General features: G+C 41.2%; 1 protein-coding gene across 1 annotated transcript in view; it reads left to right on the top strand.

Annotated features, from left to right (window-relative positions):
- TMEM164 (transmembrane protein 164) overlaps nt 1-17657 on the top strand; it is a 95033-nt gene that overhangs the window by 61289 nt on the left and 16087 nt on the right. The window contains exon 3 of the mRNA XM_030575374.1: nt 1013-1079. Within this exon, the coding sequence (XP_030431234.1) occupies nt 1013-1079 (67 nt within the window). The remainder of the gene's footprint in view (nt 1-1012; nt 1080-17657) is intronic.

The raw sequence follows: 17657 nt of genomic DNA, 5'->3' as shown, positions 1-17657 counted from the left end.
GGGATGAGTTGTTAGGCGTGGCTCCCCTTGCAGCTCACATCCTGCAGGGTTCAGGATGCACAAACAATTGAACTGCTGGTGTAGCTCCTTGGTTTTTGTCTTGGGATTGGAGAACAGGGAAAAATAACTTGCAAATAAAATGTTCCCCAAATGATGGGGAAAATGTACATCACAAATACCATTCCACCCTTTGTAGAGTGGAACAGCAGAGATTACTCCTGTGAATAATTATTTTGGGGAGGGGGAAATGCAATCATTTATAACTAGTGTTACTCTGTACAGATTCTTTGGCCAGTTCTACTCACCATATGGAGCGTTATATGCACTGTATCTCTTCTGTAATGCAGACTTACACAGGACTGATTCTACTTATTATGTGAGATGAGATGGTAGTTTAAGGTGAGATCAGTTATAGGAAATATAGCATGTTAATAGTGTTTTCCTATATGTCCCCTTCTCAAGATTTGCCTTGTTGGCTTGAATGCAGAATGCATGAATCTTTCTTATATTTTAAACTTAAACACCACTCATAAAAACAGTGCTGCTGTTTAAATTTCTGAAGCCTTAATCTGACATCATGCATTTTTTATTGTTGAGTAGGAATAAAGGCATTAAGTGAAATACCTATTTTAAGCCCCCAAATAAAAACCCTCCAGCAGCCCCTGGCATGACCATATTACAGACCAGCAGTCCAAACCATTTAGGAATCCAAAGCTCATTATAGAAAGCATTCTTACTATAGGAAATTATTTAAACGTTTATTTATTAGGGAGGTTTTATCTGGTTTATGACAGTTAACAGTGGGTTTTAGCCCACGAAAGCTTATGCCCAAATAAATTGTTAGTCTCTAAGGTGCCACAAGGACTCCTAATGGCTTTATGCAAATTCAAGCCAACAGAGCTTTTGCTACTTTATGGAAAATCATTCTACAGTACATACAATATTTTGAAAGTACACCTTTGATACTTAATTTTCAGGCCGTGAAAATAACATTGCCCCTCTTTCTTCTAAGGTTACAGATGCATATGTTAAATGGGGCCCTCTTGGCATTGCTGTTTCCTGTGGTTAATACACGCCTGGTGAGTAAACCATGCCTTGTTTTCTCCTCTGACTTTTTATTCTGTAGTCCTGGAGTTTACTTTTATGTCCATTTTCTAAAATGCTGTTTCCCTGGAAAGAGGTTTGACCTTTGCAACAAGCTCAAAGCAATACGGAGATTTCTTGAGCATCTCTTAAGCCGTTACCAAACTCTGCAGATATGGCACAGCACCCAACCTCCCAAATGCAATGGAAAGTTTGACCTTTTGTAGTTCCTCACTGCTTGTAAATTGATGATCACAGAAAGCTCCTTTAATCCCATAGCTTTGTTTGTACAGGGATTTCCTCCCTGCAAAGCCAGTTGTGTGCACACTATTTGCATAATGAATTTGTGTATACTATAGTTGTATTCATAGCTTTGTATTTTGCCATGTTATCTGAGATATTGAAAGTGCCAGCCTGAGAGAGTCTCACACAGAATGGATGGAAATTGGTCCTGTTCCTGAGAGCTCTTGCTGAAACACAAAAATAGCATGTTTAAGTGGTTTGTTTTTCAAAGAATTGGAACACACAACTTGCCATATTCACTCAGATGATGGGTCTATCAAGTTGGATGTCCTGTCTTCAGCAGTGGCTAATGTCTTACTGCACTTGGAACCTTGTGGCAAAACTGCCTGTTGTAAGTAGGGATTCTTTCCTGATTGCTGCCACAAACAGGTGGCCCTCTAAATCACTACACATTTTTGTTCTAAAATGTTTGTTTTTAATTGAATTTGCGCAAGAGAGCTGCATTGTATTGTTCTAACACGGATAGTAGGCTCTATATGTAGTTATAGAGTATGCCTCAAACTACAAAAACTTGTTGCACTAGCATTGTTCTACAGACATACACCCAAAGAGAGGAATTCACATTGAAGGGGAAAACAAATATGAACTGAAACAAAATCTACCCTTTTATGTGCTGTTTTGCAGCAAATTGAGACAGGTAATAGCTCCCTGAACTGTGACATGGAGGGGTAGGATACAACATGACGAGTTAGATTTGAGGCCTGATACTACACTCCCTTACACTTAGGTCATCTTGTTTTTACTAGAAAAAATGTGTATTCTTAACTTGATACAAAATCCTAGTGAAGGCAGGATAGTCTGTACTTTGCACACAAATTAGAAGGTAAAGTTAAGGCTTTGGCTCTCCTTTATTCTTTATCTCAACTTACTAACAGATGTGAGAATGCAAACTGTCTTGTCTTTGCTAGGCTTTTACCTCATGTTTATTAACTCAGCTTAGCAAAATTGAGTTAACTCACATTTTTTTCTAGTGAGAGTAGAGCCCTAGTGTCATCTCCATGGCACCTATTCTGATTCAGGAATGTTCTGTGCTCACTCTACACAGGTGTCAGTGATCATTCAAGGTGCAAGGCCATGCAGAATCAGGTACAGAGTGCCCACCTGGAATCTCTTCTCTCTGAAATTACTTGCTTGTGTGGGTTCATATCAAACACTAACATCACATATCAGAGGCGAGCCCTATTAGTCTGGGTCTGTAAAAGCAGCAAAGAGTCCTGTGGCACCGTATAGACTAACAGACGTATTGGAGCATAAGCTTTCGTGGGTGAATCCAACGAAGTGGGTATTCGCCCATGAAAGCCCATGCTCTAATACGTCTGTTAGTCTGTAAGGTGCCACAGGACTCTTTGCTGCACTAACATCACAGGGAGTTAATGTGATGGCATTCGCAGTGTCAGCCAGATGGAAGCAAACTGTTTATTCAGGCAATCAGTTCTATCCTGGCCTTTCAACCAAGGGGAAGGGTTCATAGCTTTCAAAAGATACTTCACAGTGCAGAAGGCCCAGAAAGGGCTTTCAAGATGCTGTGAGGGCTAGACATAAATGGCTATATTTTCAGCTTGAGGCATGGACACACATTTGGGCATGCCTAATCTATGATGTGCATGAACATGTGGCCAGCTGGGCCTGTTACGCTTGTAAATGCATAGAATGGGCATGTAACAGAGTATTTATATGCATAAATTAGGCATAGCAGTTGTATGCACTCTGTGTCTTGATCCAGAGTTTTCAAATCTGGCACAAACTTAGATGCTCAGAAGGAAGTGATAGCTTAATTTATTGGGGTCTGGAATAAGAATAATTAATTAATTAATTTTTCCAACTCTGAACTGTTTGTAAATGGTATTGAGGGTCAATGGTAAGACAGACTGACTCGCTGACTCTGACCCTCATTAAAAATGCCAGTAGATTTAAGAGACATCTATTTTCTTGTGCATATAGTATGTATATACAGTGCTTGTTCACTGAAACACCCTTCAAGGGCTCTGAGAATATGGAGTGTAGGTAAATGTCATTCTGTTTAATGACTGATGTTCCATGTTGATGGAAAATATGGTACTTGGTTACAGAAATTTTGTTACAGTTGCACTTATAGTAGGTATCATTTATCAGGTGTGTGTGTGTGTGTGTGAGCTCTGAAATTTATTTGCTTAATGAAATATTCCTGTAACTCACCAGCTGGCTAATCTATGAAGGGAGTAATGATATTCATTAGCAAGATTACTGTGTGCTTCAGCTGAATGAAGTTGAGGTGGTAAGTGTCATCATAAAGCCAGATACTGGTTATCCATTTGCAAATCCTGACAGTCTTACTAGCATTGATCTGCATAAAATCAGTCTCATTTGTATTGAATTTTATTAATCCTCCTACATGGTTTTGGTCGATCACTTTGGTATCTAGAACATGTGAAGGTCCATCAACCTGGACATATAAGCATTTTTTCTAAAAATCCAAAACATTTTATTAAGAGATCATACAATTTCCAGAACAAGTGTATTAACAGCATTCACCTGCAGGATTACACTTTATAAATAAAAATGAAAAATAGTTTCTTGTGGTACTTAAGGTAGAAAAATGTAAGGTTAAAGATGAAAAATAAGTGTTTTTTTTTCTTCCCCTTTTAATGCTATGAGTCCCTCTCTGTAATTTAGTATGAGGCTCTGCTATAATTGATATAAAACCCAAAAGACCAAGTACCCCCGGATGTGAAGAAGGTACAATGGAGGGCAAATAGAATGATTTTGAGCGAGAGGAACTTTGAGAGTTCGTTGGAATGATGAGCCACTGAACTTACTTTCTGAATGGAATAAATAAATTATATTCGTGTTTCTCAACTGATGGATTGTGAGCCTTTGAAAATGTTGTTACAACCTAAAGCAAAGAAATCACAGAATATCAGGGTTGAAAGGGACCTCAGGAGGTCATCTAGTCCAACCCCCTGCTCAGAGCAGGACCAATCCCCTTTTTTTTATTCCCCCCTCCCATCCCTAAATGGCCCCCTCAAAGATTGAACTCTCAGCGGTGGGTTTAGCAGGCCAATGCTCAAACCACTGAGCTATCCCTCTCCCCAAATAACTCTTGGAACAAATAAATCTTGTTCCTTCTCCTTGCACACTTTTCCTTCAGGCTAGGTTTATCATTATCACCAATCCATTTATTATGCTTATTTTTATAGTAAATATAAGGGGTTATGAAACTTTTTGACTTTGACTAAGTGGTCACCAACCTGAAGAGGCTGAGACTCACAGGATTAGGTGAGGCAAAATCAGATTGAGTCACTGTTAAGTGTAAGAAAAAATGAGGCATGAGCATAAGAGAAGTAAGCAGCTGAGGAACACTAATGCTGAATTGCTTTGCATACAACTATGCGCATTAATTTCTACAGTGGAGCTGTTCTGCTTGAAGCTGGCATTCGGCGTTTGCCAAATAAATGTAATGGGATTACTCATGTGCTTAAATTTAGAAGTGTGCTTATCTTACCGATTCAGAGATCATAGTTAACATGAGCATCTAGGACAGTGTAAAGTGTTTCTGAAGTTAAGGTTTCTGTCTTGAAATGAATAATGTTAAATATATTTTTTTAGAGCAGGATTGTTTAAAGATGCTGCATATGATGCTGCTGCTAAAAGAATAATTTTAAATTTAAATGCTGGGTTTGGCGCACTCGGTTTGAAATTCATCTCTATGTAGAGTGCTGGAAAATGGCCTAAACACTACTTAAGCATTAAAAATAAGAGTTTTACCTGAGTAAGAAGATCTGCACATTTAAATCCTGGTATAGTCAGCGTACAGCAGATCCCCTTTGAGACCTAGTAATTCCAGAATATAGACCATGGCGCACAGGCCAAGCAATGCATGAGCAATTGAAAATTTGACAAATAGTCATAGCTTCTGGGCATTAGCCTGTAAACTACTGTGGTAGTAACTTTTAACTATATTCTACGTATTTTTTTCTGTGCTACTGAGCAAAACTGTTATTGCCATCTGATAAATGTTTTTGTGGTGCTCTGCAGAAGGGGTCCTGGCTCCTTCTAAATTGTTTTGTGTCTACTTTTTGAAATAGAACAAGAAGTTCATAACGGTGAATTATTTTCAAGGTGTAGAGCAGCAAAAGGTTGAGTGAAGATGATAATTTAAATGGGAGCTAATTGGGAGAACTGGGGAGGGAAATAGTGACAAAATTTTTCATTTCTATGTTACATCAAAATTTTGTGTGATTTTTGAAATTTTGCAGCTGGCTGTGACAGTTATTTAAGAAGTCCTCAGAAAACTGATTAAGTAGAATGCACAGTGTGGGTATTTGCTTGAGTTGTTAGTTATACGTTCCCTCTCCTATTTATCCCCTATCTCTTCTCTACTTGATTCTTTTATTTCAAAGGTACCAGGGATCTAGCTTCTAGTAACAGAAGATAGCTCTCCCTCCTGCACTAAGACCTGGGCTTTTGCTCAGGGGCTCCCATATGTGTGGGGAGGGGAGCGTGGAGCAGCAGCAGAATCATTTCACACCAGTTAGTGGTGGTGGTTTCATCGGAGTCCTCATCGTTAAAATCTTTTATGTTAGAGTCTTTAGTTCTGTAATAAAGATTCTCTGTAAACGTGTCCATGTTCTTCCATCTCTGTCTACTCCCCTCCATCCATGATGTCTCAAATGTATTCTGAGCAGCCTGTTAGAGTTGTGAAATGTTTCGCTTCTGTTAAACAGCTGTTTTTAAAAATGCTCTTGCTTATGACTCCTGGTGTAAATAATAGGTGTTATGGTGATAATTATAATAGATGCTAACACAAAACACCATAGATTATGAAAATTTAATTACTGTTCATGATAGTTTGTGAGGCATTAATTGCTGCTTATGGACTCCACTTTCAGTATAAGCATGGCTTTTAGAGCTCTGGATGTTTGTGCTCATTACAGGCTGAATACACTGAATTTCTTCAGGATTTGTCTCTTCCTTTCTAATCAGGATAACTACCTATACCAATTCCTACAGTGGAGCAGTTCTGGCAATTATAATGTTTCATAAGTAAGAAATATGTCTGCTGCTAAAGAGAAAATAATCAAATGTACGTTTAAATCTATAAATATGTGCTTAAAATGTGTGAAGGCTAGACTAGACTGCTATCCATAATTTAGACCTAAATACAACCTATGATTTCAAGTAGAATTTACATTCAGTTTATTTGGTGCTACTGAGTTTACTGGGGCCAAGATTGCATCCCTTGTTTGTAAGTTACCAGTGCAGTGTCAGGAACCTCTTAGTGGGTGACAGCCAGGGAGTGAAATTGACCAGGCTCATCCTACATGAGTAAAGTATCAACATAGTGAAAAGTAAAAATGAAATTCTCTGGTTTTGGTGGTTTGTCAGTAATGTGGGCAGAGAGGCTTTAAAATGCGACTGTCCCATTCTGAAGTAAAAAAAAATCTGCCTGCTCACAATTCTCCACCTAAAAAGACAATAGTTCCAAGTTGGAGGGGTGTTAGCAGGCGTTACTAAGTCATACTGACATACTCAGGGTAGAATTCAGTTTGATACAATGTATGTTGTAGCTGAGCTGTCCAAATGGAGTTAAATCTGCATGATTGCTTGTCTGTTCTTCCATTTATTCTTAGTTCTGTGCAGTTGCATTGTAACATGGAATCAGGAGAGAAAATCATTGCAGGAATTCAATTTAACACCAAGAGTAAGTTAATATAAAATGTGTTCCTACAAGAAGTTTTTGTTTTTTTTTAAAGTGCCTCAGTGTTGAACAACTGCTACAAATTTAGACACAGACACCTGCTAATTGGAAAACGTGCAAGATTAGATACTTGGTACCAGACTCTTCTAATCTAAGGTTCACCTCACTTTCAGTGTATTGGTGGATAGTGGGGATACATATTACTTGTTTGGGGGCACTGGAGATTCTTCAGGGAATATTCAGATGCTTTCAACTTCACGTGAAATTCTGCAACTAATTATGTTTGGAGGATCCCAAGACCTTTTGTCCTGTATCATATACCTTTGAAGTAAGCCTAAAACACATTTATGGTTTAGCATCTTGCATGATGTAGCGCAGGTCTCTATTTTCTATCCTTCTCTGGTGTAGGACTATATGGGTGCTGTTTTGCGGGTCTGCTACAGTGGCCCAAATTCTCTGCTGGTCTAAATGAAGGCAGCACTGTAAATTTAAATGGCGTTTCACACATTTATACTAGCAGAGAATTTGGATCATTGACCTAAAGGTACTCAAGTAGTTCCCTTCAAGTTTAATAGAAGTGCAATAAATTAGAATTCACACAAAGACTTTGTTCCTTTTTGTCTCCTATGTGACCCTTTCTTGAAAGAATTTGACTGTCGGGAATGGAGTTTGATTCCGGTGTTGCTTAGACATATGTGCTACGTGGTGTGTCTGTGGTCATCCTGTGACCAGGTGGACTTCTCCCTCCACTACAGATTTGTTCTCCTGTTTTTCATTTTTGCCATCTGGTTAGCAAAACAACTCCCCAGCTTAACTGAATCTCTTGCCCGCAATCCCAGCTGCTCTACGCTTGCCTGAGCGACCCCATCTTGTCTCCTGATCTCCCTCGTGCCCACCCTCATCCTTTACTTTACTCTTCTTAACCTCAATTTCATCTGGCACTTTCCCCTCACAATACAATCATGCTTTAGTAGCGCCCATCTTAACAGAAAAAACCCAACCCTCCCCCTGACCTCACTTGCCTCTCCAACTACCACAGCATCTCCCTTCTATCTTTCCTCTCTAAGCTCATTGAATGTCTACAGTTGTCTGGATTTTCTCTCCACCAGCTCCATTCTTAGAATCTGGCATGCCCCTTTCATTCCAGTGCAGTCTCCTTTGCCAAAGTCTCAAATGAATTCCTCCTAGCGACTTAGCCAAAGATCAGAACCAGAACTCCAGTCTCATCCTCCTTGACTTTTCAGCCACCTTTGACACCATCAAGCATGTTCTTCTACTTGAAATCTTGTCCTCCCTTGGTTTCTGTGACTCTTCTCTGTTGGTTCTCCTCCTACTGCTCTAATCACATTAGAGCAGGGGTGGGCAAACTATGGCCTGGGAGCTGCATTTGGCCTTCCAGATGTTTTAATCTGGCCCTGGAGCTCCTGCTGGGGAGCGGGGTCCGGGGCTTGTCCTGCTCCAGCTGGGGGGTGGGGTTGGGAGCTTGCCCCACTCTGCGCAGCTCCTGGAAGCAGTGGCATGTCCCCCCTCTGGCTCCTACATGTAGGGGCAGCCAGGGGGCTCCACATGCTGTCCCTGCCCCAAGCGCTGCCCCTACAGCTCCCATTGTCCGGGAACTGTGGCCAATGAAGCTGCAGGGGCGGCACCTGTGGACGGGGTAGCGCCTCTGCGTAGGAGCTGGATGGGAGACATGCTGCTGCTGCTGCTTCTGGGAGCTGCTTGAGGTAAGCGCTGCCTGGAGCGTGCCTGACCTCCTCCCCTGCCCCAGCCCTGATCTCCCTCCTGCCCTCGAACCCCTCGGTCTCAGCCCAGAGCCCCCTTCTGCACTCCTAACCCCTCATCCCCAGCCTCATTCCAGAGCTTGCTCACCCAGCTGGAGCCCTCACTCCCTCCTGCATTCCAACCCCGAATTTTATGAGCATTCATGGCTCGCCAGACAATTTCCATACTCAGATGTGGTCCTCGGGCCAAAAGTTTGCCCACCCCTGCTCTAGAGGATCCTCCTTATCACCTGTCCAGCTTTGTGTGGGTTCCATGGGGCTTTCTCCTCGGTCCACATCCTCTACAGGTTATTGCTAGGTAGTCTCATCACAAACACAGATTCAACTACTATTCTGCTCTGTGCTGATTACTCACAGCTTTAACTCTCTACTCCAGACTTGTCTTTGTCTGTCCAAGCTAAAATATTTGCCTGTTCTCTGACATCTCCTCTTCGTGGATGTCTAGCTGTCAGCTCAAGTTTAACATGGCTAAAACGGAACCCTTAATCCCCCACCACCTTTCTTGATCACTCTGAACAACACACTATCCTGCCTGTTTCTCAGGGCCATAACATGGGCATCATCTTTGACATGGACCCCTTATTTCCCTCACATCCAGGATATGTTTAAATCTTAGAGATGTTATGCAGAAAGAATCTAAGTCAAGGCCTTTCCTATCCATCCGTATAATTAAATCTCTCATCCAGGCTCTCATCATGTTTGAATTTCCGTAATGTCCTTCTCTCTGGCCTTGACAAATGCAGTCTTACCTCACTCGTGTCCTTTCATAGAAGGTAGCTGAAAATACCATTTTGCTAGCCAGTAGCTTTGACGATGGCACCCCCCCTCTTTGACTCCCTCTGCTCCTCCTCCTCTATCGCATCAAACATAAACTACTTGTCCTCACTTTTAAAGGCCCTAACAGCCTATTCCCACCCTACCTATATCTCTCATTCACTGTTGAAATGTTGACTTTCGCCTCTAATCAGTCCCTCGTGCCACCTTCCATTGGCCATTGGTTAAATTTTCAAACAGGCAGTGCTTTCTCCCATGCTGCCCTTCGCACCTGTGAGGAACGCCACCTAAATATCTGCATAGCCACTTCCTTGTTCTCCTCAAAACTCTCCTTTGCCATGATGCCCGTAGGAAAAACTTGTTAGGCCATGGATGTGCTGAGAACATTGTTTATCATGATGACTAATATTGTTTCCCTGTACTCCCTATCTGTCTGTCTGTCTGTATCTAGTCTTACAAACAGAGCATACAGTCTAAGTGTATAGCACCCAGTACATTGGGGTTCTGGTCCACGAGTGGTTCCTAGGCACTATGACAGTATAAATAATTAATGATATACAGCTGTGAAATGTATCAGACATCTCATAGGCAACAGATGTTTAATGCTGCGCTAAAGTCCTCTTTTGAGCAGCCTGCTAATTTATCAGCAATTTCAGCAACCTGCCCAGCCAGACATGCATCAACAAACCATTGCTGAATACAGAGATGAAGCAAATGGGATGCAGCAGAAAATGACAGGTGTACTACAGTGCTGTGTGCACTCCAGGGTACTGACAACAGCAAGTGGTAAAACATGTGGGGTGAAAGATAAATATTATTCTACAGACTAGTGAGTGTGTGCCAAGGAGTTAGCAGCGGATGGCAGGATTCAAGATGACAATATCCCTTAATATTTTATGTATTCAGGCTACTGCTTGAATGGCTCAGTTGGTGAATTTTCTGTTTTAAGAATTAGCAGTATTGCACTGGAGGTGGGAAAGGAAATGTAAATAATTTGGGAACATATAAGAACATAAGAATGGCCATGCTGGGTCAGACCAAAGGTCCATCTAGCCCAGTATCCTGACTTGGACAGTGGCCAATGCCAGGTGCCCCAGAGGGAATGGACAACATGTAATCATCATGTGATCCGTTCCCTGTCACCCATTCCCAGCTTCTGGCAAACAGAGGCTAGGGACACCATCCCTGCCCATCCTGGCTAATAGCCATTGATGGACCTATTCTCCATGAACTTATCTAGTTCTTCTTTGAACCCTGTTATACTCTTGACCTTCACAACATCCTCTGGCAAGGAGTTCCACAGGTTGACTGTGCGTTGTGTGAAAAAATACTTCCTTTTGTTTGTTTTAAACCTGCTGTCTATTAATTTCATTTGTTGACCCCTAATTCTTGTGTTATAGCTATGGACATAATGTATGCAGCATGATACATAAGAGCTAGAGACTGGGAATCTAGAGACATGTTCTGTTGTAGTTTTTGCCACTGATCTGTTGCGTGAGAATTAGCCAGCTTAGTTTGTATTGCAGAGAACTGGCTGTTGGGTGACTAAACTAAGGATGGCTATTCCTGTGAGGGCTGGGTATTAGATAACTGGGCCCTCAAATTTAAGGTAATCTCTCCCTTCCTTCTTAAATTTAACACTTTTTTTCCAGAGGAAAAAGACCATCCTAGAAAAAACTTTTTTACTAATATATGCGAGAGTGTGTTTTTTTTTTTTTTTTTTTGGTTGAGGAATATATCAGTCTGTAAATGTTTTCTCTCTCTCTCTCTCTCAAAAAAAAAATCTGCTAAATACATCCTACAAAGGGTGAGAAAGACACAGCACCTCTGATATTGCACAATTATTTATTTATTTATTTATTTATTTATTTATTTATTTTGCATAAAGGAAAAGTTACTGAATGAACCAGTGGCACTCTTGTTCCAAATGTAACCTGTTTAAAGTTCTGAGCTTCCCTTTATGCCCACAGTAGTCTATTTGGATCCTAATTTAATGAATGACATTTAAGCTACACCAAAAGTATTCAAAGGCATTGTAAGTATTCCTATGAGAGCTATATTGTAGTTTAATCATAAACCAGCAAATGAACAAACATTCTTCTGAAAAGGAAATTTTTATGAATCTCTGGATCAGTATCAGACCTTTGTGATATTTCGGTCAGAACTCTTCCTTAAAATAGAATCCCAATATTTTCATAGCTATGCTGATTTGTCTGGCTACTGCTCATGGAAATAGTAAAGAGTTGAGATGTTCATTGACGTTCCAGTTGAAAGCTTTCTCAGTTGGTAAATGCTAACCTTTCAGTGACTCTAGTCATTAAAAATTTCTGACTGCAATGGGATGTCAGGATGATGATGTGAAAAAGTACAACTTTAACTATCAGGTCTGTTTCTGCAGGTGAATTAAAACAAACAAACATATGTTTATCTACCTTGGCAAATAACCTCTCCACATGGTATATAATTGCCAACACTGACTAGCCTTGGTAAAAGACATATCAATTTATGTTGTTTCTTTACTAGCTATATATTCCTGTGAGCATTTGTAACGCTATTTACTGAGCATGTGCAGCTGGAAGTCAGTCTCATAATGCATCAAAATATTTGTTGGACGAGAGACAAAACAGTTGAGTTTTTCTTCAAAGTGAATGTTCATCAGAACACTTGTTTTCTTTCCAGGAAGTAGGGGATACTTTTGTTCTTATTTAAGATATGATCCATTCTCTAAGACAGTGGTCTCCAAACTTTTTTGATCGCGCACCCCTATCAGTGTAAAATTTTTGAGCACGCACCTCCTGCCGCCCCAAACACGCAAAAAAAAAAAAAAAAAAAAAAGGGAGGGGGGCGCTCAGACTCCTGCCCGAACTGCTGAAGCAAAAAAAAAGGCGCTGGGACTCCTGCCTGAACTGCTGAAGTGCCGCTCCTCCTGCCATGCACCCCGAAGGATTCTCTTGCGCGCCCCACTTTGGAGACCACTGCTCTAAGATATTAACATTCCTTGCTTATTTTAAACAATCTGTAAGAAAGTAAGGTGAATTAAAAGATCTGTGTTATGGGGAGAGAAGGAAGGAAATGAAGGAAATTCAGACTTTCATGTACCAATGTATGGTCTCAGCAGGGTGAGAGAAGAAATATGAGAGCCCAAGATACTTTGTGTTCTATGACGGTGGCTCTGAACCTTTCCAGGCTACTGTACCCCTTTCAGGAGTCTGATTTGTCTTGTGTACCCCCAAGTTTTACCTCACTTAAAAACTACTTGCTTACAAAATCAGACACAAAAATACAGTAGTCTCACCGCACAGTATTACTGAACAATTGCTTACTTTCTGATATTTACCATAGAATTATAAAATACATCAATTGGCATATAAATATTGTATAAATAGTGTATAGTATAGTCTATAGAGCAGTATCAACAAGTCATTGTCTGTATGACATATCAGTTTGTACTGACTTCACTAGTGCTTTTTATTAGCCTGTTGTAAAACTAGCAAATTACTAGATGAACTGATGTACCCCTCAGAAGATCTGTCTCCCCCAGGGGTATGTGTACCCCTGGTTGAGAACCACTGTTCTATGATATGAAAAAAAGGGCACAGGTTAGTCCTTGATCGTGTAAGCCACTCCACGGTTACAGATGTATGGAAGTCTGTTAGTAGGGTGCCAGATGGGTGCAGAGGTTCACCTACGCAGATCAGTTTGCAGTATTGCAGCCACAGTTAGTAGACTCCAGTGTAGCTATCACAAAGACTGAAAGTACTTGGGCAGTAATTGGTTTTGCGTGACCCTTCGTATTGCATTAACAAGACTAGAGAAAATCTCTCTGCTGGGTTTAAAGCTTTATGTTTTGTCAGCTGGTGTCCTGAAAATGTTGTTGTGGATGAAATTAAAAATAGGACAAGTCTGGAGGTGGTGGATTCGCTGTCTTTGCTGAGCCTGCTGGGATGGATGGTGCAGTTATGGCACTCCCAGAAGCTATTGTACTGTTTAGATCCAGAGGTGTGTGCATTTTAAGTATGTAACAGAGTCAAACTTGGATCAGTATTTACTGTGAAGCTGTCCATGGGACCACGATTATATTTGCCACAGTATGAGTGTCCTAGATTTTCTATTTAGTTGACCTTTATTTAGTGAGGTATGAACTACTTTTGTATTCTAAAGGATTTGTCCTAAACATCATTGTATTGTAGAGGTTTTTGTTTTGTTTTGTTTTGTTTTGTTTTTGTTTAGTGATGCCTAAAGGGGAAAAAAACACTTATTCTGCAGATTGAAGGACAATTTACCGCATTTACCATCTCAGGCTCTGTCCCATAAACACTTAAGCACATGCTGAACTTTTTCTCATGTGAAATGACTCACATAGGCAAAGTTAAGTATGTGGTTAAGTGTTGTTGCATTTGTCATAGAATATCAGGGTTGGAAGGGACCTCAGGAGGTCATCCAGTCCAACCCCCTGCTTATAGCAGGACCAGTCCCCAACTAAATCATCCCAGCCAGAGCTTTGTCAAGTCTGACCTTAAAAAACTCTAAGGAAGGAGATTCCACCACCTCCCTAGGTAACCCATTCCAGTGCTTCACCACCCTCCTAGTGAAAAAGTTTTTCCTAATATCCAACCTAAACCTCCCCCACTGCAACTTGAGACCATTACTCCTTGTTCTGTCATCTGGTACCACTGAGAACAGTCTTTTGTTGTGTCTCGGGTAACACCAATCACTGGTGCAGGTCAAGTATTTAAAATAATAATAGAGATTAAAAAAAGAAACCCCTACAGGTGACACTGTTGGGATTAACCTTGCCTAGCATTGCTAGTTAGACAGCAAAGCTAGCTTGAGCTTTTTGGTCAATTTCTGGTAGTGATGGACTAAGACCAAATCCCCTTGGATGTTTCCAAAATTTGGGCAGAATCTGAATTCTGGGGCTATGACCTATCTTGACTTTTCTGGGTTTTGTTCACTAGCAAAAATACTTTTTTGGCTATCCAGTGTGACAGGGGCTGCTCCCATTCTTCTGTTACCTGAATTCCCCCAGATTTTTCTTTTCTACAGTACGTTCACAAATACATGTTCATTTTTTTTGCGCCCTAGTCTGTGCTCATGCATACTAGGACTTCCCTTTGGTAGCAGGTGCAGCCTGTTGGTCTCCACCACTCTGGCCCTTGCTAACTGAAAGTGTGAGTTGGATGAAACTGCTGAATAAATCCTAATTTAAAACGTTGATACTGTACTTCTCTCTATCAAAATAAGATGGTTTGTGCAGCAGAATAGCCCTGAGGACAACTGTTGGTGGAGATGCCTGGATGAAACTGAGATTGTCGTCAGGGTTCATCAGCATTTACGTAAGTTAGTTCAGAATATCTAGGAGTGTGGCAGGAAATTTGAATAAAAGAGTTTGCCCGTAAAATATCAGAAAAAGAATTGGTGTAAAGAAACGTTAAATGAATGTGCTGCTTCAGAATCCAGTACAAATGTCCTTGTGCAGCTGGCACAATTCTATACCCTTGATGATCTTTATTTTAAAGGGTCCTGCTGTCTACAGACTTTAATGCTAGCAATATTTTAATACCCTTGCTGATTCATGCTAGTTGCCTGCCTGGTGCCCAGGCCAGAGAGTTGTGCAGATCCTGTGGAAATAATTGGTATCATATGTCAGTTTCTTGGCAAATCCATCTGCTTTGGCTTCTTGGAGAATTCCAACTCCTTGCAGGACTCAGTTAAGCTGTATTTATAGTATACTTGCTACTATCCAAATGCACTCATCAAATAACTTTTAGTTTGCAGGTGTCCGGGCTACACTGCAAAAAAACAAACACCCCCCCACCCCCTCCAAAACCTTGTGGCAGCAAGTCTCAGAGCCCAGGTCTGCAGACTCAGGTTTGTGCCACAGGGCTAAAAATAGCAGCATAGATGTTCTTACCCAAGTTAGAGCTTGGGCTCTATAGCCCAGCAAGGGGGCTGAATCTCGGAGCCCAATCTCCAGCTCACCTGGGAACATCTACATTGCTATTTTTAGCCCCTTAGCACAAGCCCGAGTCTGTAGACATGCGCTCTGAGACTTGCTGCATGTGGTTTTGTTTTTTTTTGTTTTTTGCAGTGTAAATGTACCTTATAAGGCGGTTATCCTGAATATTGACAACTTGTTTCTTCACTGTAGAAAAAGCCATTCATAGCCATTACTAGACCTATAGATAGATAGATAGATAGATGCTCAGCTGTCCAAGGTTCCTGCAGTAAGGGCTGGTTCCAAAGCCTAATGTAGTTAATAGAAAGACTTCATCAAATTATTCATTAGGGCTATAGCCAGCCTGCCTAAGGGCCACAAGAACTTGTGTGCACAGAAGACTGCTCTCCATGCCAGTGACTCCTCTTTTTGCTATACCACTGTGTAAATCTGATGGGAATCTTAGATGAGAGGCCGTCCTTCAAAATTCCATGCATCACACGCTGCTTCTCCTTTCCAAGCAGTAACAAGGCTGCCATGCGTTCAGATGAAGTAGAAAATTCACTAGTCGTCCATAGCCTGCCCTTTTTTGGGATGAGAGCGGCAAGACTTCTGTAATGTGTTCTCTGTTCTTGGAAGCTATCCAATAAAGCCTTTAGCGTGTGTCCTGGGGAGGGCTACATTGAATCTGCATCATGCTGGGCTAGTATTAGGGACAAGCTGCAGATGTGGCATTATGAGTTATGCTCTTTACTGAAAAAACAATATGCCAAATACGTTCTAAAACAAATTTTGATAGAAAATGTAACACTTGAATAGTTTGAGAGTAAATTTTTCAAAGCTTCACATCAGCATATTTTGATCATGGGCTAGTCTGATGCAGAGGGTTTGTGTGTGTGTCTGTGTGTGTGGCAATTTGTTATAGAACAAACAATGCATAATTTGCTATCCATGTTAAAAATTCTTTGGGTAGACAGTAAATTTCCCAAGAAATTTCTGAACTCCACAATATCCATATGTTTTAATATTGAAACCACAAGCAATAAAGCTAGTAATCTTCAAAAGGAGAGACATTTTACTGGTTATTTGAGTAATGTGGGCTGTGGTTTGCTTTCATTTTAACAATTATGGGGACCTAGACTAGATGGTTAGAGAGGGATGAAATATCTGCTAGTAGAAGAAGGCAACAGTTCATCCATATATACCTGTCTTGGACCTTTGCTTGTTTGAGTGTTCTAAGAAAAGGAATGAAGTTTGAAGAGTCTCTTCCTAATGCCATTTAAAGTAGGTTAGTTTTTCCATGGCTAGTGGATCCTGTCTCCTGGTGACTCAGCGCTTTTTACATCAAGTTGTTCGGTCTCTCTGAGCTGCTATAGTACGTTGTACAACAACCAGCATTTGGGAGCTCTGTTCACCTCCTCTGACATCGTGTGTACCTCTCACATGGTAATCCTAAGAGAGCCACTTTTATATTCAGAAGCTAAAAATGTCTGATGTTCTGTCCTATTTTCAGAAATGGCATTAACTGTGATGCATCAGTGCTAAAAGGGTGTCAAAAGAGGTAAATGCCAAGTCACAGTGCAGGAGCACACCAGAGAATAGAAGTTAGATGGTGAGGACCTACTCGGTCATCCAGTCCATCTCCCTGTCAATTCAGGATTGCTCCCTATAGTATTCTGTCTAATGTCTTGCCCAGTTTAGTTTGAACTTTCCCAGGCAGTTGGGTTTCTGCTGCTTTCTCAGGAGCCTGCTCTGAAGACTTTACTGTTGGGAAAGATTTCTTGACATGGAGGCTAGCTATCCCTTTCTTAATATTGCCCCTGGGAGGCAGGGCGAGCGATGTTGGTGGTAGCCTGCAAGGAGAGGGGAGTTTGGGACTGGCAACCAGAACATAATGTCCAGCCCACCTCAGTCACCCTAGAGTGTGAAGCTCCCAGGGGCTGGGAGGTGGATATGAGGCCAGGGACAGTGGCCTGGGCCTCTCCTTTGCCCATTGCCGGGGACGTCTTTGCGCCTTGAAATTAACACCATCCTCAGGAGGTCTGGCTTTGGTTCCCTCAGTGAGAGGAGAAACCCACGGGGGCTTGGCACCCTTAGAAGT

Source organism: Gopherus evgoodei, chromosome 9 (assembly GCF_007399415.2).
Source record: "Gopherus evgoodei ecotype Sinaloan lineage chromosome 9, rGopEvg1_v1.p, whole genome shotgun sequence".
Classification (NCBI taxonomy): Eukaryota; Metazoa; Chordata; order Testudines; family Testudinidae; genus Gopherus; species Gopherus evgoodei.
Note: the sequence above shows the minus strand (reverse complement) of the source record. Positions and strands in the feature narration are given on the sequence as shown.